Source organism: Abramis brama (assembly GCF_963993115.1).
Source record: "Abramis brama genome assembly, chromosome: 22".
In the NCBI taxonomy this organism is placed as follows: domain Eukaryota; kingdom Metazoa; phylum Chordata; class Actinopteri; order Cypriniformes; family Leuciscidae; genus Abramis; species Abramis brama.
The window spans coordinates 28,145,159-28,164,513 of record NC_139984.1 but is presented as its reverse complement, the minus strand read 5'-3'; the positions used below and the strand labels follow the sequence as shown (position 1 = coordinate 28,164,513).

The window sequence follows — 19,355 nt, the reverse complement described above, 5'->3', positions numbered from 1 at the left end:
TGGGAGTGGGGGAACGGATTCCGACAGCTGTTTTTTTGCCGTCAGATTCTGTTCCCCCCATATTTCTGACACACTGAGGTTCTAATATTTATCAAATTGATGCTGTTTAAGCTCCATCCACACACAGAATAGAAAAAGCATATTTTAAGCCGATACATCAACATCTCTCATCATTGGGGTGGGGGAACGGATTTCGACAGCTGAACTATTTGCCGTCGGATTCTGTTCCCCCTATGTTGATTACACAATAAGGTTCTAATATATGTAAAATTGGTATACTCAATAGCCTAGTGGTCAGTGCCCTGTTCATTTTTTTTTTAGCTTTGGGCGACCCGAGTACAAGTCTCGGGTTGTCAAACTTTCTTGATACTATACTTTCCCATCATAATAAAAGGCAAAAAAATATATTCTTTAAACTGATGCAAGTTAAGCTCCATCCACACACAAAAATAAAATCAGCATTTTTTAAGCCATTACATCAACACCTCTCATAATGGGAGTGGGGGAACGGATTCCGACAGCTGTTTTTTTGCCGTCGGATTCTGTTCCCCCTATGTTGATTACACAATAAGGTTCTAATATATGTCAAATTGATAGGCTCAATAGCCTAGTGGTCAGTACCCAGACAATTTTTCTTTAGCTTTGGGCGACCCGAGTTTAAGTCCCGGGTCGTCGAACTTTCTTGATACTATACTTTCCTATCATAATAAAAGGCAAAAAAAAAATATTCTTTAAACTGATGCAAGTTAAGCTCAATCCATCAGCATTTTTTAAGCCATTACATCAACACCTCTCATAATGGGAGTGGGGGAACGGATTCCGACAGCTGTTTTTTTGCCGTTGGATTCTGTTCCCCCTATGTTGATTACACAATAAGGTTCAACTTGCAGCAAATTACTTGATTCAATAGCCTAGTGGTCAGTACCCTGACAATTTTTCTTTAGCTTTGGGCGACCCGAGTTAAAGTCCCGGGTCGTCGAACTTTCTTGATACTATACTTTCCTATAATAATAAAAGGCAAAAAAATATATTCTTTAAACTGATGCAAGTTAAGCTCCATCCACACACAAAAATAAAATCAGCATTTTTTAAGCCATTACATCAACACCTCTCATAATGGGATTGGGGGAACGGATTCCGACAGCTGTTTTTTTGCCGTCAGATTCTGTTCCCCCTATGTTGATTACACAATAAGGTTCTAATATATGTCAAATTGATAGGCTCAATAGCCTAGTGGTCAGTACCCAGGCAATTTTTCTTTAGCTTTGGGCGACCCGAGTTTAAGTCCCGGGTCGTCGAACTTTCTTGATACTATACTTTCCTATCATAATAAAAGGCAAAAAAAAAAATTCTTTAAACTGATGCAAGTTAAGCTCAATCCATCAGCATTTTTTAAGCCATTACATCAACACCTCTCATAATGGGAGTGGGGGAACGGATTCCGACAGCTGTTTTTCTGCCATCGGATTCTGTTCCCCCTATGTTGATTACACAATAAGGTTCTAATATATGACAAATTGCTTGACTCAATAGCCTAGTGGTCAGTACCCTGACAATTTGTTTTTAGCTTTGGGCGACCCAAGTTCAAGTCCCGGGTCGTCAAACTTTCTTGCTACTATACTTTCCTATCATAATAAAAGCCAAAAAAAGATATTCTTTAAACTGATGCGTTAAGCTCCATCCACACTCACAAAAAAATCAGCATTTTTTAAGCTGTTACATCAACACCTCTCATTATGGGAGTGGGGGAACGGATTCCGACAGCTGTTTTTTTGCCGTCGGATTCTGTTCCCCCCATATTTTTGACACACTGAGGTTCTAATATTTATCAAATTGATGCTGTTTAAGCTCCATCCACACACAGAATAGAAAAAGCATATTTTAAGCCGATACATCAACATCTCTCATCATTGGGGTGGGGGAACGGATTTCGACAGCTGAACTATTTGCCGTCGGATTCTGTTCCCCCTATGTTGATTACACAATAAGGTTCTAATATATGTAAAATTGGTATACTCAATAGCCTAGTGGTCAGTGCCCTGTTCATTTTTTTTTAGCTTTGGGCGACCCGAGTACAAGTCCCGGGTCGTCGAACTTTCTTGATACTATACTTTCCTATCATAATAAAAGGCAAAAAAAAAATTCTTTAAACTGATTCAAGTTAAGCTCAATCCATCAGCATTTTTTAAGCCATTACATCAACACCTCTCATAATGGGAGTGGGGGAACGGATTCCGACAGCTGTTTTTTTGCCGTCGGATTCTGTTCCCCCTATGTTGATTACACAATAAGGTTCTGATATATGTCAAATTGTTAGACTCAATAGCCTAGTGGTCAGTTCCCTGACAATTTGTTTTTTAGCTTTGGGCGACCCAAGTTCAAGTCCCGGGTCGTCAAACTTTCTTGCTACTATACTTTCCTATCATAATAAAAGCCAAAAAAAGATATTCTTTAAACTGATGCGTTAAGCTCCATCCACACTCACAAAAAAATCAGCATTTTTTAAGCTGTTACATCAACACCTCTCATAATGGGAGTGGGGGAATGGATTCCGACAGCTGTTTTTTTGCCGTCGGATTCTGTTCCCCCCATATTTCTGACACACTGAGGTTCTAATATTTATCAAATTGATGCTGTTTAAGCTCCATCCACACACAGAATAGAAAAAGCATATTTTAAGCCGATACATCAACATCTCTCATCATTGGGGTGGGGGAACGGATTTCGACAGCTGAACTATTTGCCGTCGGATTCTGTTCCCCCTATGTTGATTACACAATAAGGTTCTAATATATGTAAAATTGGTATACTCAATAGCCTAGTGGTCAGTGCCCTGTTCATTTTTTTTTAGCTTTGGGCGACCCGAGTACAAGTCCCGGGTCGTCGAACTTTCTTGATACTATACTTTCCTATCATAATAAAAGGCAAAAAAAAAATTCTTTAAACTGATTCAAGTTAAGCTCAATCCATCAGCATTTTTTAAGCCATTACATCAACACCTCTCATAATGGGAGTGGGGGAACGGATTCCGACAGCTGTTTTTTTGCCGTCGGATTCTGTTCCCCCTATGTTGATTACACAATAAGGTTCTAATATATGTCAAATTGGTAGATTCAATAGCCTAGTGGTCAGTGCCCTGACCTTTTGTTTTTTAGCTTTGGGCGACCCGAGTTCAAGTCCCGGGTCGTCAAACTTTCTTGCTACTATACTTTCCTATCATAATAAAAGCCAAAAAAAGATATTCTTTAAACTGATGCAAGTTAAGCTCCATCCACACACAAAAAAAATCAGCATTTTTTAAGCTGTTACATCAACACCTCTCATAATGGGAGTGGGGGAACGGATTCCGACAGCTGTTTTTTTGCCGTCGGATTCTGTTCCCCCCATATTTCTGACACACTGAGGCTCTAATATTTATCAAATTGATGCTGTTTAAGCTCCATCCACACACAGAATAGAAAAAGCATATTTTAAGCCGATACATCAACATCTCTCATCATTGGGGTGGGGGAACGGATTTCGACAGCTGAATTATTTGCCGTCGGATTCTGTTCCCCCTATGTTGATTACACAATAAGGTTCTAATATATGTAAAATTGGTATACTCAATAGCCTAGTGGTCAGTGCCCTGTTCATTTTTTTTTTTTGCTTTGGGCGACCCGAGTACAAGTCCCGGGTCGTCAAACTTTCTTGATACTATACTTTCCTATCATAATAAAAGGCAAAAAAATATATTCTTTAAACTGATGCAAGTTAATCTCCATCCACACACAAAAATAAAATCAGCATTTTTTAAGCCATTACATCAACACCTCTCATAATGGGATTGGGGGAACGGATTCCGACAGCTGTTTTTTTGCCGTTGGATTCTGTTCCCCCCATATTTCTGACACACTGAGGTTCTAATATTTATCAAATTGATGATTTTTAAGCTCCATCCACACACAGAATAGAAGAAGCATATTTTAAGCCGATACATCAACATCTCTCATCATTGGGGTGGGGGAACGGATTTCGACAGCTGAACTATTTGCCGTCGGCTTCTGTTCCCCCTATGTTGATTACACAATAAGGTTCTAATGTATGTAGAATTGCTAGGCTCAGTAGCCTAGTGGTCAGTTCCCTGACAATTTTTTTTTTAGCTTTGGCCTACCCGAGTTCAAGTCCCGGGTCGTCAAACTTTCTTGATACTATACTTTCCTATCATAATAAAAGGCAAAAAAATATATTCTTTAAACTGATGCAAGTTAATCTCCATCCACACACAAAAATAAAATCAGCATTTTTTAAGCCATTACATCAACACCTCTCATAATGGGATTGGGGGAACGGATTCCGACAGCTGTTTTTTTGCCGTTGGATTCTGTTCCCCCCATATTTCTGACACACTGAGGTTCTAATATTTATCAAATTGATGATTTTTAAGCTCCATCCACACACAGAATAGAAGAAGCATATTTTAAGCCGATACATCAACATCTCTCATCATTGGGGTGGGGGAACGGATTTCGACAGCTGAACTATTTGCCGTCAGATTCTGTTCCCCCTATGTTGATTACACAATAAGGTTCTAATGTATGTAAAATTGTTATACTCAATAGCCTAGTGGTCAGTACCCTGACAAATTTTCTTTAGCTTTGGGCGACCCGAGTTCAAGTCCCGGGTAGTCGAACTTTCTTGATACTATACTTTCCTATCATAATAAAAGGCAAAAAAAAAATTCTTTAAACTGATTCAAGTTAAGCTCAATCCATCAGCATTTTTTAAGCCATTACATCAACACCTCTCATAATGGGAGTGGGGGAACGGATTCCGACAGCTGTTTTTTTGCCGTCGGATTCTGTTCCCCCTATGTTGATTACACAATAAGGTTCTAATATATGTTAATTTGCTAGACTTAATAGCCTAGTGGTAAGTGCCCTGACAGTTTGTTTTTTATCTTTGGGCGACCCGAGTTCAAGTCCCGGGTCATCAAACTTTCTTAATACTATACTTTCCTATCATAATAAAAGGCAAAAAAATATATTCTTTAAACTGATGCAAGTTAAGCTCAATTCATCAGCATTTTTTAAGCCATTACATCAACACCTCTCATAATGGGAGTGGGGGAACGGATTCCGACAGCTGTTTTTTTGCCGTCAGATTCTGTTCCCCCTATGTTGATTACACAATAAGGTTCTAATATACTTTAAACTGTTAAACTCAATAGCCTAGTGGTCAGTTCCCTGACATTTTTTTTTTTTAGCTTTGGCCTACCCGAGTTCAAGTCCCGGGTCGTCAAACTTTCTTGATACTATACTTTCCTATCATAATAAAAGGCAAAAAAATATATTCTTTAAACTGATGCAAGTTAATCTCCATCCACACACAAAAATAAAATCAGCATTTTTTAAGCCATTACATCAACACCTCTCATAATGGGATTGGGGGAACGGATTCCGACAGCTATTTTTTTGCCGTCGGATTCTGTTTCCCCCATATTTCTGACATACTGAGGTTCTAATATTTATCAAATTGATGCTTTTTAAGCTCCATCCACACACAGAATAGAAGAAGCATATTTTAAGCCGATACATCAACACCTCTCATAATTGGGGTGGGGGAACGGATTTCGACAGCTGAACTATTTGCCGTCGGATTCTGTTCCCCCTATGTTGATTACACAATAAGGTTCTAATGTATGCAAAATTATTATATTCAATAGCCTAGTGGTCAGTACCCTGACAAATTTTCTTTAGCTTTGGGCGACCCGAGTTCAAGTCCCGGGTAGTCGAACTTTCTTGATACTATACTTTCCTATCATAAAAAAAGGCAAAAAAAAATTTCTTTAAACTGATTCAAGGTAAGCTCAATCCATCAGCATTTTTTAAGCCATTGCATCAACACCTCTCATAATGGGACTGGGGGAACGGATTCCGACAGCTGTTTTTTTGCCGTCAGATTCTGTTCCCCCTATGTTGATTACACAATAAGGTTCTAATATATGTCAAATCGCTAGACTCAATAGCCTAGTGGTCAGTGCCTTGACAGTTTGTTTTTTAACTTTGGGCGACCTGAGTTCAAGTCCCGGGTCATCGAACTTTCTTGATACTATACTTTCCTATCACAATAAAAGCCAAAAAAAGATATTCTTTAAACTGATGCAAGTTAATCTCCATCCACACAAAAAAATAAAACAGCATTTTTTAAGCTGTTACATCAACACCTCTCATAATGGGAGTGGGGGAACGGATTCCGACAGCTGTTTTTTTTGCCGTCAGATTCTGTTCCCCCTATGTTGATTACACAATAAGGTTCTAATATATATTGGATTGTTAGACTCAATAGCCTAGTGGTCAGTTCCCTGACAATTTTTTTTTTTAGCTTTGGGCGACCCGAGTTCAAGTCCCGGGTCGTCAAACTTTCTTGATACTATACTTTCCTATCATAATAAAAGGCAAAAAAATATATTCTTTAAACTGATGCAAGTTAAGCTCAATTCATCAGCATTTTTTAAGCCATTACATCAACACCTCTCATAATGGGAGTGGGGGAACGGATTCCGACAGCTGTTTTTTTGCCGTCAGATTCTGTTCCCCCTATGTTGATTACACAATAAGGTTCTAATATACTTCAAACTGTTAAACTCAATAGCCTAGTGGTCAGTTCCCTGACATTTTTTTTTTTATCTTTGGCCTACCCGAGTTCAAGTCCCGGGTCGTCAAACTTTCTTGATACTATACTTTCCTATCATAATAAAAGGCAAAAAAATATATTCTTTAAACTGATGCAAGTTAATCTCCATCCACACACAAAAATAAAATCAGCATTTTTTAAGCCATTACATCAACACCTCTCATAATGGGATTGGGGGAACGGATTCCGACAGCTGTTTTTTTGCCGTCGGATTCTGTTTCCCCCATATTTTTGACACACTGAGGTTCTAATATTTATCAAATTGATGCTTTTTAAGCTCCATCCACACACAGAATAGAAGAAGCATATTTTAAGCCGATACATCAACATCTCTCATCATTGGGGTGGGGGAACGGATTTCGACAGCTGAACTATTTGCCGTCGGATTCTGTTCCCCCTATGTTGATTACACAATAAGGTTCTAATGTATGCAAAATTGCTATACTCAATAGCCTAGTGGTCAGTACCCTGACAAGTTTTCTTTAGCTTTGGGCGACCCGAGTTCAAGTCCCGGGTAGTCGAACTTTCTTGATACTATACTTTCCTATCATAATAAAAGGCAAAAAAAAAATTCTTTAAACTGATTCAAGTTAAGCTCAATCCATCAGCATTTTTTAAGCCATTACATCAACACCTCTCATAATGGGAGTGGGGGAACGGATTCCGACAGCTGTTTTTTTGCCGTCGGATTCTGTTCCCCCTATGTTGATTACACAATAAGGTTCTAATATATGTCAAATTGCTAGATTCAATAGCCTAGTGGTCAGTGCCTTGACATTTAGTTTTTTAGCTTTGGGCGACCCGAGTTCAAGTCCCGGGTCGTCAAACTTTCTTGCTACTATACTTTCCTATCATAATAAAAGCCAAAAAAAGATATTCTTTAAACTGATGCAAGTTAAGCTCCATCCACACACAAAAAAAATCAGCATTTTTTAAGCTGTTACATCAACACCTCTCATAATGGGAGTGGGGGAACGGATTCCGACAGCTGTTTTTTTGCCGTCGGATTCTGTTCCCCCCATATTTCTGACACACTGAGGTTCTAATATTTATCAAATTGATGCTGTTTAAGCTCCATCCACACAGAATAGAAAAAGCATATTTTAAGCCATTACATCAACACCTCTCATAATTGGGGTGGGGGAACGGATTTCGACAGCTGAACTATTTGACGTCGGATTCTGTTCCCCCTATGTTGATTACACAATAAGGTTCTAATGTATGGAAAATTGTTATACTCAATAGCTTAGTGGACAGTACCTTGACAATTTTTCTTTAGCTTTGGGCGACCCGAGTTCTAGTCCCGGGTCGTCGAGCATTCTTGATACTATACTTTCCTATCATAATAAAAGGCAAAAAAAAAAAATCTTTAAACTGATGCAAGTTAAGCTCAATCCATCAGCATTTTTTAAGCCATTACATCAACACCTCTCATAATGGGAGTGGGGGAACGGATTCCGACAGCTTTTTTTTTGCCGTCGGATTCCGTTCCCCCTATGTTGATTACACAATAAGGTTCAACTTGCAGCAAATTACTTGATTCAATAGCCTAGTGGTCAGTACTTGACAATTTTTCTTTAGCTTTGGGCGACCCGAGTTCAAGTCCCGGGTCGTCAAACTTTCTTGATACTATACTTTCCTATCATAATAAAAGGCAAAAAAATATATTCTTTAAACTGATGCAAGTTAAGTATATTTTAAGCCGATACATAAACATCTCTCATCATTGGGTTGGGGGAACAGATTCCGACAGCTGATTTTTTGCCGTCGGATTCTGTTCCCCCCATATTTCTGACACACTGAGGTTCTAATATTTATCAAATTGATGCTGTTTAAGCTCCATCCACACACAGAATAGAATAAGCATATTTTATATTTAAGCCGATACATCAACATCTCTCATCATTGGGGTGGGGGAACGGATTTCGACAGCTGAACTATGCCGTCGGATTCTGTTCCCCCTATGTTGATTACACAATAAGGTTCTAATATATATAAAATTGCAGCAAATTATTTGACTCAATAGCCTAGTGGTCAGTGCCCTGACAAGGCAAAAAAAATATTCTTTAAACTGATGCAAGTTAAGCTCAATTCATCAGCATTTTTTAAGCCATTACATCAACACCTCTCATAATGTGATTGGGGGAACGGATTCCGACAGCTGTTTTTTTGCCGTCGGATTCGGATTCTGTTTGACGATTCAAGAAAGTCGTCAAACTTTCTTGATACTATACTGTCCTATCATAATAAAAGGCAAAAAAATATATTCTTTAATGCGTTCTGTGGCCCTGCTGAGGCGTTATTGAAGCCCATGGTGCATCAAGCTCATCTGTATTGTTGGGTCGGGTGTTTCTCATCTTCCTCCTGATTCTCTATGGGGTTCAGGTCAGGCGAGTTGGCTGGCCAATCAACCACAGTAATATCGTGGCGAGCAAACCAGTCAGTGGAAGTTTTGGCACTGTGGGCAGGTGCTAGATCCAGCTGGAGAAGGAAATCGGCATCAGCTTGTCAGCAGATGGAAGCAGGAAGTTCTCTAAAATCTCCTGGTAGACGACTGCGTTGACTTCGGACTTGATGAAACACAGTGGACCAACACCAGCAGATGACATGGCACCCCAAATCATCACTGTGGAAACTTCGCACTGGACTTCAAGCAAGTTGGATTCTGTGCCTCTCCACTCTTCCTCCAGACTCTGGGACCTTGATTTCAAAAATGAAATGACGTGAAAGAGAGCTCAGTTTGGTAGTCGGGCACTGTCTGATGCGGCTGGTTGGGCTGTTTGGGCACACAAAACTTTCCACACAGCGAAATGAGGTCCCTTTCACGTCATCTTGTTAAGGTTTAAACTTTGGTGACGATGAAGCGCTGGCCCATCAATTGTCCCGAGCTTCATTCACGTTTGTTCTCGTTCATGCATTGTTAGAATTCATACAAATGTTACCGGTCAACTGGTGAGTGACACAGTTTCATACACTCGCCAAAGTCTATTTTTACTCGCATTTGGGGCTTGGCGAGTGTTAATTTTAGGCCCTGTATATATACTGTATATTGTGAACAAGAGAGGCAGTGAAATTGTGAACTGACGAAAATGATTATAAAAATGAAATGAAGCAATCGGAGGAAGAGCCTTCCTGATTGGTCTTCCAGAGATGACAGCTTTGGAGAGCTGTTGAACAGTGACTTTCCAGCACAAGTTCATTCTGTCCCACTTTAAACCAAAGTACCAGCACTTAGGATAAGAAAAAACCCTTCCAGGAACACTCTTTACAAGGCTGCCCTATAACTACAGTACGTCACGGGCTAATAAATCGAATTCTTTTATTCATATCTTATGATGAAAAACTACAGAGAGCCCTTCAAAACGATTCAAACCAGAGCGAGATTAACTCAATCCTTCAAGATCTGAAGAGATTTGTCTTCAAAGAAGCTCAGCCAACCTGTATTAGCCACTGCTAAACAATAGCATTAACGAAACTGTAAAACAAGTTTGATTTGTCTCATCATATATGAAATACCTCTGTAAAGGCTGTGAGATGTCTACCAGCCCCCAAATCTCATGATGCAATGCCATTAAATAAAATAAAATATAATCAATGTAAATCAAAACCTATAGAGGACAGTATTTTTGTAGACTTTTAACCAAAAACCTATTTAAAAAACCCATTGAGTTCAGGACGATGGAAGCGGAAGTGTAAAATGCGAACTCATTTGCAGGTTTTTGGTCTACAAAATATGTCATCCCTGCAGCGTAAGATAACATTAAACAACAATGCATAAACTTCTTTCAATGCCAGTTTTTGCCTGAAGAACATCGCTGTCGCCGCCTTCATGATCCAAAAACCCAAATGAAAATATGCAACACATCTTCAGAATAACCTGCCGTCAGCATCCGCATGTTTCTGGGCTGGCATCTGAATGGCTCTGTTGCTCTGAGTCTCATAGAAATACTCAATCATTTGAGTCATCTTCTGGGGTGTAACATCACCGGATATTTTCTGCTAGTAGAAAGGAAAGGTGATGTATCATTAATGAAAGCAGGTCAAGCTGAACTCACTATCCACCCAGCATCACCTCTTTAGTTTCACTAAGCTGCCAAAAGAGCCCAAACTCTCATCTGATAGCAGTAATCCAGATAGAGCTCTGTTACCATTATACGTTTTACTCTATTTTTAGAAAGTAAGACTAGGAAGATCCCAAAATGCCCTGGACTAGAATTGAGTTTGTTAGACAGGCCTCCCCTGGGTGTTTTCATATGAGAGTTACTTCGAGTTGTTGCTTCAAGGTTACATTATCCATCGGGAAACCTCAGAATTAGGTTATTTACTATCTGGGTAAATCTCATGAAAACTGTTTGGGTCATACTTCACCTGAAAATCAAAAGAAAAAACAATACATGGTATTTTATGTTATGAAAATGAATCCTAATTTTGGACCACTTGTGCATGTTTATATTTATATAAATTCTGAAATAATTAATAATCTATCTATCTATCAATCATTTATATATATATATATATATATATATATATATATATATATATATATATATATATATATATATATATATATATATATATATATATATATATATATATATTATTAATACATATTAATTGTTATTTTATGTTTGTTTTTTTGTTGTTGTTGTTTTTATGTAGAAATCGTTCTGCTCATGTTTCATAAATAATCTTTCCAGGTTGATTTCTAATATTGTATTATAATTATCAGAATAATAATCAAGCGTAGCGTTAGTTCTGGCAGGTCACGTTAGTCATGCTCTTTATATTTACATATATATACATATCATTCTTTATATTTCAATGGCGATAACCGATACATATATAAATCTAAATCTAAATTTTTATATAATTTTTGAGAGCCTGAAGGAAATAAATAAAATGAAATGTTGTTATCGGGCCGATAACGTTAACGTTAACGTTAAAAATGAACATAACGATCGACCTATATATCGTGCATCCCTACAGATTTTATGTTCTTATTATTTGCTTTTGATTTGGAGTAAAATGTGACTGTGTCATTTCTTTATAAGAGTCATTTATCTATTATCATGCTGTTTAAACTGATGCAATTAATGGATTGAGAGTCAGATTTGCTAAATATGGCAGCTCACTGCTCCGTGTGTGTGTTTGTTTGTTTGTTTGTTTGTTTGTGTTTGTGTGTGTGTGTGTGTGTGTGTGTGTGTGTGTGTGTGTGTGTGTGTGTGTGTGCATTACACAAAAGAAATACCACTACCACCATGTTCCACAATCATTTACATCTTATATTGGCAGTCGCTAAGCTTGACCCGTACGCTTTGACATGTTCAGAGCCGCAATCGGTTTGATTAGAGTAAAAATGAAAGAGGAGAGCCAGTGCTTTTGTCACTAAAGCTTTTGTTTCTCTAGACATGAAATAAAAAGAGAGTCCATAATGCATTCATGCCATTACTAAGACATCACTCACAACTGGATTCAGTAGATTTCAGAGCTGCACGCTGCGGATGTTTGACCCAACATGTTCTTCTGTCCCTGCTTTTATTTCTCCTGCTATTCAAGCATGTGTTTCAAATAAAGCAATTAAATACTATTAGTGGCATTTACTTTCCGTATATTTCTGTACTTTTGATGCCGAGCTGCTTAACTGTGAGTACTCTAATGTAGACAGCAACAATTCATAGTACATACGTCCATAAGAGCGACATGTTTTCACCTAATAATTATTCACTTGAAGAGATTTTTACATCTTTGGAAAAAAATGTAAGTTATAGTATAGCTTAAAGTTGCTGTGGTTCCTTCTTCAATGTACATTTCCGTTCACCAGTTTGCGTTTGGTTTTTAAAAGAAGTATCTTATGATTACCAAAGCTGCATTCATTTGATAAAAAAATACAGAAAAAAACTGTAATATTGTGAAATATTATTATGATTTAAAATAGCTCTTTTCTATTTGAATCTGTTTTAAAATGTAATTTATTACTGTGATGCAAAGCTTAACTTTTATCACCATTCCTCCAGTCTTAGGTGTCACATGATCCTTCAGAAATCATTCTAATATGATGATTTGCTGCTCAAGTAACATTTCTTATTACGAAGGTCTAAAATAATGGTGCTGCTTCATATTTTGATGGAAATCGGGATGCATTTTTTTCAGGATTCTTTGATTAATAAAGATCTCTTCTCTTCTCTGATGACGTGTTTACTGGAGTGAGGGCGGGGCAACCTGTCACTCACATGAGATCATAGGAATAGCATTCCACAACCATCCAATCAATTCCCCATGGAGAAAATCAAGCCCCGCCCCACATTTTCTCTTGTTCAAAAGGCCCTATCACTTGGATATACATCACAATAGAGAAGAAAAGACTAATCGCAACTTCCGTTTCATGCCGAATTCAATCCATCCTCGCAGAATAAAAAAACACTTCCAGACTCTTTCTTCAGTCTGCACCTTGCATTATGAATGCAACAACTAATCTAAAAACGACACGCCAACCGAACCACTGATTCCACTGATGAATTCCAAAGGGCTGAAATGTTAATGTACTTCTGCGAAGAACATGCTTACTCGTATGGGCACTTAGAAACGAACACCTGCGCCATATCAAACCACCTGTCTCGCTTACACAGAGACCATTATTCTGCTCATCCTCCCTGGAGAACATTAATCTCCATTCTACAGGATAGCACACAGATCCATTAACTGCCCTGTTTCCAAGAAGGGTCCCCCCAAGTTCAGCTGGCAGATGGCACTTTTGCATCCACATTTACTTCATATAGACGGGTTTCGGTGCAGTTGCCAAGGAAATGGGCACACAAATGCACAAACAATCACACCAGAGGAAAGTTGAGAGCGCACTTATTTTTGATGCCGAGATCATTTCTCTTCATTCTGAGACAAAATCCTCATATACACCTGCATTTTTACCAGCCACAGGGGACGCAATGGATGGTTTAAAAACTAAAAGTCATTTTGACACGAGCCAAAATCTCCAACACACAGAAAGATGAGCTGACAACCTTCTTTGAGAGAAAGTTATTAGGTAAAATTAGACACATGTCCAAATAGGCCTATATCTGTATCTGAAGCCATTTACACTTGCTCTTGAATCCACATTGACAAAGGAGAATTTAACACTCCACAAAAGAGTTTTTTTCTCTTTCTTAGATACAGCAAATTGCACACTCATCTCGACCTCATACAGCAACCTTGACATCAGAAGTGTTGCAATTTCTGTTTTCCATCAGTGCTGGAGTTTAGAGTGGCTAAAACACAGAGATGTTGGTGACGGAGGAAGAACATTAGTTGCCAGCAGTGGGAAACAAGCATATTCTGACCATTATAAGCACCTCAAAAACACACTTAACAATGATCCTTTGCAAGAACTGATTACATCTCCCTAAATAAAATCCAAGTCTTGTTTCTTATTTTTGAGGTGCTGATTCCAAAAATAGTGTCTGTTTTGCTCCAGCACTTCACTTTCTCACAACATATGATGTGCATTTCAGCATTTTTGCTTTCGACAACCATTTGTAAGAAGTCTTGTCCTTTAATTACCAGAATAACAGCCACAAAGGTCAGGTTACAACTCTCTGTTCAATTCTCAGCCGTTTTCCGTATGACATTATTTATTGCCTTTGTCTGATTTCAAGGTTAGAATTATAGTCAGTGCCAAAAGAAAATGCAAACATTACCTTTTCTGCTACATATGTGGGTGTTTTACTACATCAAAACATTAAATTAATTAGGCTAGGTTAACTAAAATGTGCAGTATATTATAAAGAGAGTCCTGCACTGGAAACTGGGATGTTTGGCCTACAATAAATAGTACGCGATATAAATGTTATAGCCTACTGTGCAGTATGTAGGCTACCAACGAGACGCTTTATAATTTAACATAGCGCGAGCCTCATGACAGGAGCTCTATTTAATTCACACAAAAATGTATTATTACTATTTATTAAGATCATATTCTCAAACAATATATATTATAGGCTATACATATATACCCGCCCCTGTATAGGCTATATAAAATATAATCAAATAAAATATCTAAAATGATTGACAGGTAAAAAGATTATTTCTTCCTGTCCAGGTATTTTAATTGGCCCCGACTCTTTTTCACGGAGTCTAGTGAGCCAGAAGTGAAAAATCGCCCTTTCCAACGCTATCTCACGACCAATTCGTACGAATTCGTACGAATGATAAAAAGATGGCTAATTCGTACGACCTCACTCGTACGAATTTGTACGATTTATCTAAACCCACGTGATGGGTAGGTTTAGGGGCGGGGTTAGGGGTAGGTCATTGGGGAATTGGGCAATTCGTAAAATATGTACGATTTTGCAAAAATCGTACGAATTCGTACGAGTGAGGTCGTATGAATTCGTACGAATTAGCCACCTCGTAGAATTTGTACGTTTTCCCGATCAAGCAGCGCCTAACGAGCAATCATGAATTGAATGCACATTGCTTGCGATCACATTCTCGCGGAGCCAAAAACAATATTTAGTAAATGCCTAGTTAAGCTAATACAGGAGATACAGATAAAACACAATAGGCCTACAAGAGCGTGGATTAATTTAATTAGCTTGGCTGGACCTCAAACTACACAAATGAAAGTCTTTCCTTATAAAGATGCATGCGTCTAACACAAATGTGCAATGTAAAAAAAAGTAGGCTACATATGCAAGCATAAAAAACAATGCAGTGAGTTTTTAAATGAAATGCATCCCATTAGTTGCATGTAGGCTATTATGTGTAGCATTACTATCAACTTCAGTTTTCCTTATAAAGCACAATGGTGAATAGATTAGGTTGTGCATACTCACAGTTGTTAGTGATGTAAAGCACAGGATCCCACGAACACACGAACGCATGACTCCAGCCGTGTCCATGTCCACAGCGCGCGCTGACAGCTGTAGTTGAATCAAATGCTTTATAGACCGGGTCTGACCAATGGGAAGAGAGAGAGAGTAAGAGAGGAGAGGAGAGGAGAGGAGAGGAGGGGAGATGCTTTCATCATTCATTCATAGGACTGCACGGGCGCCGTGAAAACCTTTGCGTCTCTACTGCAGGGAATTGCAACGAATGCTCTTTTTACAGCTCAGTTTACTTTCCTCAAACCAGATAAGTATGAACCTGTTTTTGAATTACTGTATTGATATTCCTCAAACACTAGCGTTTGTTCCACATATCTAAAACTGCTTAATGTGCATGTGCAGACTCAGCTCAAATTTCTTGTGGAGATAATTTCAGTTTTAGTTGCACTACAGCATCCATTTAATCTATGTATTTGTGTAAATGCACTTTTTGAAAACACTTAGGCTTACATGTATTTTTCTGGCAATTAAAGGCACACTATGTAACTTTTGGTCCCGGTTAAAAAACAAAACTATGCATTTTGCAGAAGAACGTTATTTTGGTTGTGCTTCGGCTCTGCATGACTGTGTTCAGCGAAACCATCCCGGCAGGTCTTTCGGGTCTTAAATATACTTAAAATAGGCTTACCATAGTAAATCAGGGTAAGACAAAAACGTGGGAAGAAGGAGTGATGTATTGACTCATTTAAATGAACAAAAAAAGAAGTGTTGCTTTACAAATGTATTACAGTAAGTACACTTACATGAGATGAAGTCATATCACTCTTCCAGAAAAAGCTGTTTTATTCTACATAAAGAAGGTCACCCCCACATGACCATCAATGTCATGTCAACCACCAAGTTACTAGCAGAAGGATGGGTCACACACCACACAGTGGCATTCAGTGGTGCTCTGAAATGAGGAGGCAAAGTCCTCCGTTTTAGTTTTTTGTTAATAAAGCAAATGTAAATTAATTTCCCAGTTACACTTCATGTTGTCACGTGACAATTTTTTTTTATTTTTTTGTAAATGGAACCTCAGCTGTTCTTTATAACAGTCAATTTATTTTAGGATTTCCAGTCATCAAGCTCGGGAAACACAGGTCACAGACACAAAAATGTACCTTTAATTTCCCCAAGCTGATTGCTCACTAAACCACATCATATTTTCAGGCCATTTCAAGTTTAATTTTGATGTGACAAAGCGTGGTATCTAAGTGGCTGAGCTGTTTACCTACTTTTAATTAGACTTCCCATCAGCCATCATTTTGTTCATTCAGACTGATTTGCGAACACAAGACAAATGAAATCAAGAGGCGGGATTTATCACACGAAACAATCATAACCAATCATATCCAGTCATAGCGTGATGAAGGAACTGCCTCCTCTCACGTGACATTTCCCCATTCATTCTCAATTACCCCCCACTAAACCCAGCACAAGATTTAGGGGGTCTGTTAAAAGTCAATGGGCTCAGGGGAGGAAAGAGAAATGCAGACTCCCGCTGTAACTTTACCAGCTGGTGTCACTGTGTCGACTGTTACTTTAGAAGAGTGAGTGATTTATACACCTTTTAATTCACATTTTGTAACATTTGCATTTGCGTCTTATTTTTGGAATATGGATTATTTTCTAAACCAATTTTTTGAGGAGGCACTGCCTACCCTTGCCTCCTGAAAGGAAACGCACATAATGTCAATACAGACGAAACAAGCTCATTTAGTCCAAAGATAAACTAAAGACGGTTTATCATCACATGCACGCATGCATATATACAAATGCATGTGTTATACAAAAAACTTTTGCACTGGTGCTGAACAGATAAAACTTTATTACATTTAAAGGGTTCTGCGAATTGTAAACTTTGCACAGTGATTGCATAGATTCACAAATACCATAATTAAAATCAGTGACATTCATGAATTATTCACAATTTCCTGAACAATGGCTTTTAAAAAGTACTTCAAAATAACCAATTTATTTAAAATACCATTCCTCTTGTAAAAGAACAAGATCTATTAAGAAAATATTTAGAATTGCACATAGTTCAAAAAGGAGCTTGAGATGTAATATAAATATATAAACAAATCTTCTTAAAAGCAGCAGTCTATTTAGCTTTGTCACCAGGATAATTATACGTGAACCTTACACCTGGATAAATGTGAGTGTCTTGCATATTCGCTTTCTAAGTCATTTTTAAAAAGCGAGACAGTTCATTGAATGCACATTTAACACCCTTAGTGTTCATATTCCTAATGTTCGATGACCAATCAGGATGATGATTCAGAAATACATATTTGAGTAAACAGAAAGGAACATGTGAGTTCCATGTTCCAACAAAAACCATGTGAGTATCAGTGAACCAATATAATTAGATTAAACAACGGACAGCCTTATATTTGCAGAGATATACTCTGTGCAAGTGCTAAATCAGTACAAAGTATGTGCCATTTCATTCAATGTATTCTGCAGAGTTGACTAATAAAAAAGTGCCATACTTGAATGTACTTGTATGCATTGTGCATATATAATATTATGGTATTTTTTATAGTAGTTAAATAGTTCAATTGCTGTCATACCAGTGACAATTTGACCTACTGTAGTTGGTGGGGTCTACAAAATGAAGTGAAACTGATATACTTTTAAAGGGCTCTGTCATGACACAACATCTTATATTATCCAGCTTTGAGTAAAAAAGGCCTGTCAGCTGGACATATAAGACACTTATTGCTTTTTTCTTCTCCCATACAGTTTCACCCTGTATGAAATTCTCATAATGGTTTCAAATTGTTATAAAGAGACTTTCTAAAAAAAATATGACAAAACATTTTTGTGTGTACTTGGTAAACTCAAGAGCATATAGTACCATGTATTGGACATCTGTAATGGAAGTGCCGTGATATCTTTGCAAACAGCAGCCATTTTTGGATACCTCTAAGTCTTATATCCCAAAAATAAGGAGAAATTCTCACATTGCTTTAATAAGCAGCTAGAAATGAAAATGACTTCTCTGAATTGGCCATTTTTAAAGCTGTATTTTTGAGTTATTATTATCTTTGCATGTTTATCGATGTGTGCTTCAACTGAGGGTATCACTGATGCTTTGAATTCATCTGTAGTGTTTGTAAAATCATTTTAAAATACTGAATGCACAAGTAAAATAAAACACAAAAAAGATGCATCCCCAGCAAATAATCCTCTTCCCAATGAGTACATGTGCTTTTGAAACCCACCCATAACACTAAACACAGGCGACAATAGATAACCTCTGTGCTATCAGCGGTAAAACATACTATACTAACCCATAAAACTCAAATCAGAAACCCTTGGCACACAGGAACAGGTCTGAAATGATTAAGGATAAAAAATAAAACGCTAACAGTTCACACGAGGACGCCACACACCAGTCACTTTTAAGGGAAGTCGCTTCCATCATAGATGATTGGATTCTCGATGGTTAGTTGGTAGTTGACCTTTTTGGAGAGAAATCTGTTGAAAAGAAAACAGAGGGGAAACAGCAATTGCTTCACTAAAAACAATAACTAAAGATATCACTAATGAAACAATATGATATCTTCATATGTAGCAACTTGACAAATATTTAATTATAATATTAATAATAATAGTGGAATGTTGCTACGCTAATCACACACACACACACACACAAAAAACATTAAACAAACTAACTTTTGAACAATAGTGTATATATAGTTGATATTTCTCCCAACTCTTTTATCTTTGATTATTGTTTATACTGAGATTGTTGCAATGCATTCTGTCTTATCTGATACATGCAATGCCTTCGAATTTTGTCCAAATAGC

The 19,355-nt window shown here is 37.8% G+C and overlaps 2 protein-coding genes across 3 annotated transcripts in view; both read right to left on the bottom strand.

Annotated features, from left to right (window-relative positions):
• The window catches only part of ghrhrl (growth hormone releasing hormone receptor, like), a 44,015-nt gene extending 28,400 nt beyond the window's left edge, over positions 1-15,615 (bottom strand). The window contains exon 1 of the mRNA XM_084099544.1: positions 15,504-15,615. Coding sequence (XP_083955670.1) covers positions 15,504-15,569 — 66 coding nt within the window. The 5' untranslated portion in view covers positions 15,570-15,615. The remainder of the gene's footprint in view (positions 1-15,503) is intronic.
• A 1,729-nt stretch (positions 15,616-17,344) lies between these two features.
• The window catches only part of fyco1a (FYVE and coiled-coil domain autophagy adaptor 1a), a 40,764-nt gene continuing 38,753 nt past the window's right edge, over positions 17,345-19,355 (bottom strand). For both annotated transcript variants that reach the window (XM_084099078.1, XM_084099079.1), the window contains exon 18: positions 17,345-19,022. In XM_084099078.1, coding sequence (XP_083955204.1) covers positions 18,947-19,022 — 76 coding nt within the window. In that variant the 3' untranslated portion in view covers positions 17,345-18,946. The remainder of the gene's footprint in view (positions 19,023-19,355) is intronic.